At 37.5% G+C, this 3,345-nt stretch overlaps 1 protein-coding gene across 1 annotated transcript; it reads left to right on the forward strand.

Moving 5' to 3' along the window:
* Positions 1–261: 261 nt before the first annotated feature.
* LOC110265133 (TMV resistance protein N-like) lies at positions 262–3,086 on the forward strand. The gene is made up of 3 exons (XM_088494313.1): positions 262–761; positions 1,265–1,395; positions 2,437–3,086. Exons 1-3 carry the CDS (start codon positions 262–264, stop codon positions 3,084–3,086), a joined length of 1,281 nt encoding a protein of 426 aa, XP_088350439.1.
* The last annotated feature ends 259 nt before the right edge of the window (positions 3,087–3,345 follow it).

Raw genomic sequence — 3,345 nt, forward strand, 5'->3', positions numbered from 1 at the left:
AACGAAAGTCCTTGAAAACTTTGATGGATCGGAGGAACACCTTTTCCCCTTCTTCTTAGACTGCGACTTCATCAGTTTACGAAAATCTCTCTTACATCATTACATGTGAAAATTTTCTGAACCAAAATCATGGTGTAATAACTCATTTCTACTCAAAATCAATTCTACAAAATCAAATTCATTCCAATTTCAGTTTAACAAACATCAATTCAAACACATACTAAATCATTAATATTACGGTTGTTGTTGTTGTGTATAGTAATGGCAAATCATGGCGTAGCATCCTTTGACTACACGTATGATGTTTTTCTGAGCTTTCGACGCGGAGTCCACCGCGCGTTCATTGATCATCTCTATAAAGCTTTGGACGGCGTAGATATCAAAATCTTCAAAGACGACGACGAGGAAGAATCGACGACCGAAGAGGAAGAAACCAAGCCGGATCTTCTCGAGAAAATCGTAAGATCCAGAATATCAGTGGTTGTGCTGTGTAAAGACTTTCCATTTTCCACAAGGTGCCTCGATGAAGTTGCCAAGATCATGGAGTGTTATGACAAAAAAACGATGCAGGTTGTGGGACTTTTCTATGACGGCGTGATAGCTGCAGATGTACGTTGGCAGAAGGAAGATAGGGCATATGGCAAAGCCATCACTCAACATAAAGAGAGATTGGGATTGGGAGAAGAATCGGAGAAGATCAAAACATGGCGGTCTGCTTTGTTTAGAGTATGCGAACTCATTGCATTAAATTGCGACAAAAAGTAAGTTTAATTTGCTCCTACCTTTCACCTGAAACCAACTGGTCAACTACCAATGGCTTTGCTTCTTGTTAATTTATCAAAAATGTATGGAAGACTATCAAAATTAGTCTAAAATTTTCTTAGGTATATTAATTATTAATTACTGATAAAATAAGTAATATTAGATGTAATAATTATGAATTATAAATCTTAAATTAAATAAAGTGATTCTAGGTTATTATTTTCGTAGTATTATTCGTTAAATTTTGGTTAATTTATTATCCTATTAATAATGTTTGTTTTGGTTAATTAAATGGATCAAATAAATTTTTGTAAATAAAAAATGTTAGTGTTAACGAACTACAGTTTAAATGAGAGTCTTTCTATACTCATCTAAAGGTTGTGAGTTTGAGTCTCACTTCTAACTTGAATATAAAAAATAAAAAATAATTTTTTTAATTTAAAAATTTAGAGGATAATTTAGGACTTGTAATTATTTTTCATATATTTTTATAAAATTGCAGGTATGAAACTGAGCTTATCAGTATGATTGCTAAAGGCGTCTCTGCTAGATTTCCTCCTTTGCGTTTACAAATCAAAGACGTAGTTGGATTAGATTCTCGTTTTGAGGAGGTGAAATCGCATCTAGATACCGGTTAAAGGAGGGTCCTGGAAAGATATTTGCCAACTAAATATAAAGGAGCAGCGGATAAGAGACAAAATCCTTAGGCCTGGCAATGGAGGTAGGAAATAGGAGGCACACCCTGTTTTGGGAAGATAACTGGCTGCAAGGTGGGCCCCTAAAAGTGATTTTTCTAAAACTCTTCTCTATCTCGAATCAACAAGGATACAAGATAGGGGATTGTGGATTCTGGGATGGGCTCGAGTGGATATGGAATTTTCAATGGAGAAGAGAGTTGTTCCAATGGGAGCTGGAACTTGTCCATCAACTTCATGAGAGGCTAAGGCTGGTGAAGCTATCAGATAGTAAAGAGGATAATATGGCGTGAAAGTTTGATAGTAAAGGGATATTTTCTACCAATTCTGTAGTGCAGGTCCTACAATCGGAGATTCTGTCGGATAAGATAACGAGCTATAGTTTCACAAGTTCAGTCTGGCGAGGAGTGGTACCTCCGAGAATAGAGCTGTTTGGGTGGTTTGTGCTTGTTGGTAGAGTTAATGCCAAGGAGAGGTTGAGCAGGCTAGGCATTATTAGGCCCATTGATAATATCTGTGTACTATGTAAGAAGGAGATAGAGTCGGTGCAGCATTTATTTCTTCTATATGACCTAACATGGCAGGTGTGGTGCAGTTGGTTGATGTCTTTTGGTGAAGTTTGGACTATTCCTAGAACTATAAGGGAACTGTTTGAGAGGTGGACCGGTAGGCCTAAGCGAAAACAAGATCAGAAGAAGTGGCTGACGGGGTTCTTTGCAGTGATTTGGAACATTTGGATGGAACGCAATGCTAGGATTTTCAATAATAAGGAAACAGGTGTTGAGTTCGTAATAAGGAAGACAATTCTGATCTACAAAGAATGGACTAATAGTGATCCGTTTGGTTGTTGAGGGCAACGCCGAAAATTCCAGGAATTTTATGTAATTATGTAGTACTTGTTGTTTGGTTCGTCTGCTCCACGTTACTGTGTTGAGCTTCCTTTGATTCAAAAAAAAAAAAAAATCGCATCTAGATATAGGCAACAATGATGCGGTTCAAATGCTAGCAATTTGTGGAGCTCCTGGCATAGGCAAAACCACATTTGCTGCATATATTTATAATAACATTATTAACAACCAATATATTGCTGCAAGTTTTATATCCAACATCAGAGATAAGCCAAAAGTGGAAGATCTCCAGTCGACGTTGTTATCTGAGATGGGCGAGAAGCGAGAGAGCAGGAGGGGCGATACAGATGGTGGAGGCAGAGAAATCAAACGCAAACTTAGCGTTAAAAAGGTTCTTTTAGTGTTGGATGGTGTTGATAAGATAGAACAGTTGAAATCGCTGGCTGGGGGGTGTGATTGGTTTGGTCCTGGCAGTAAAATTATTATAACAACAAGGGATGCAACTTTGTTGAATAGACATCGTGTTAAAATTAAGAGATATCAAATGACAGAGCTAAGTGATGATGACTCTCACAAACTCTCTTGTTGGTATGCCTTCGATGATAGCGAACCGGCACAAAACTTTGCAAATCTTGTTCCTCAAGCACTAAGTATTGCAAAGGGTGTTCCTTTGGCCTTAAAAAAACTGGGCTCTATATTGAAGGAATGGGAAATGGAATTGGACAGATATAACAAGGTTCCAGAGGCTTTCGAATTTTTGCTCAAATCTTTCGGAAACTGAACTACTTTTAGCCTTTTTTTTCTTCCAAAATTTGTTTGTTTGGTTGAGAGTACATTTTTAGAGTTAATTGGTGTTTTTTGTGTGGATGAGATTGTTCTTTGGTGTTTATTGCGTGATTTTTTTTATGTCGTGGAACTAAAAGCAAGAAAAAAGAACAAAGAGAAAAGACACAAAGAAAACAGGGGCAATCCCATTGCATCTGCAATTCGATTGGCGTCCCGCTGAATTAGGGAGAACCGTATTACCGAAGTATTCTTCA

The sequence above is a fragment of the Arachis ipaensis genome, chromosome B7 (genome assembly GCF_059453495.1).
Source record: "Arachis ipaensis isolate K30076 ecotype BB chromosome B7, ASM5945349v1, whole genome shotgun sequence".
Lineage (NCBI taxonomy): Eukaryota > Viridiplantae > Streptophyta > Magnoliopsida > Fabales > Fabaceae > Arachis > Arachis ipaensis.

What these genes read in the sequence shown, in the direction of transcription:
- LOC110265133 (XM_088494313.1), top strand. Translation starts at nt 262, where the DNA reads ATGGCAAATCATGGCGTAGCATCCTTTGACTACACGTATGATGTTTTT. An exon ending in GCATTAAATTGCGACAAAAA is followed by an intron (nt 762 to 1,264) that starts GTAAGTTTAATT and finishes ATAAAATTGCAG; the next exon opens with GTATGAAACTGAGCTTATCA. An exon ending in GAAATCGCATCTAGATACCG is followed by an intron (nt 1,396 to 2,436) that starts GTTAAAGGAGGG and finishes ATCTAGATATAG; the next exon opens with GCAACAATGATGCGGTTCAA.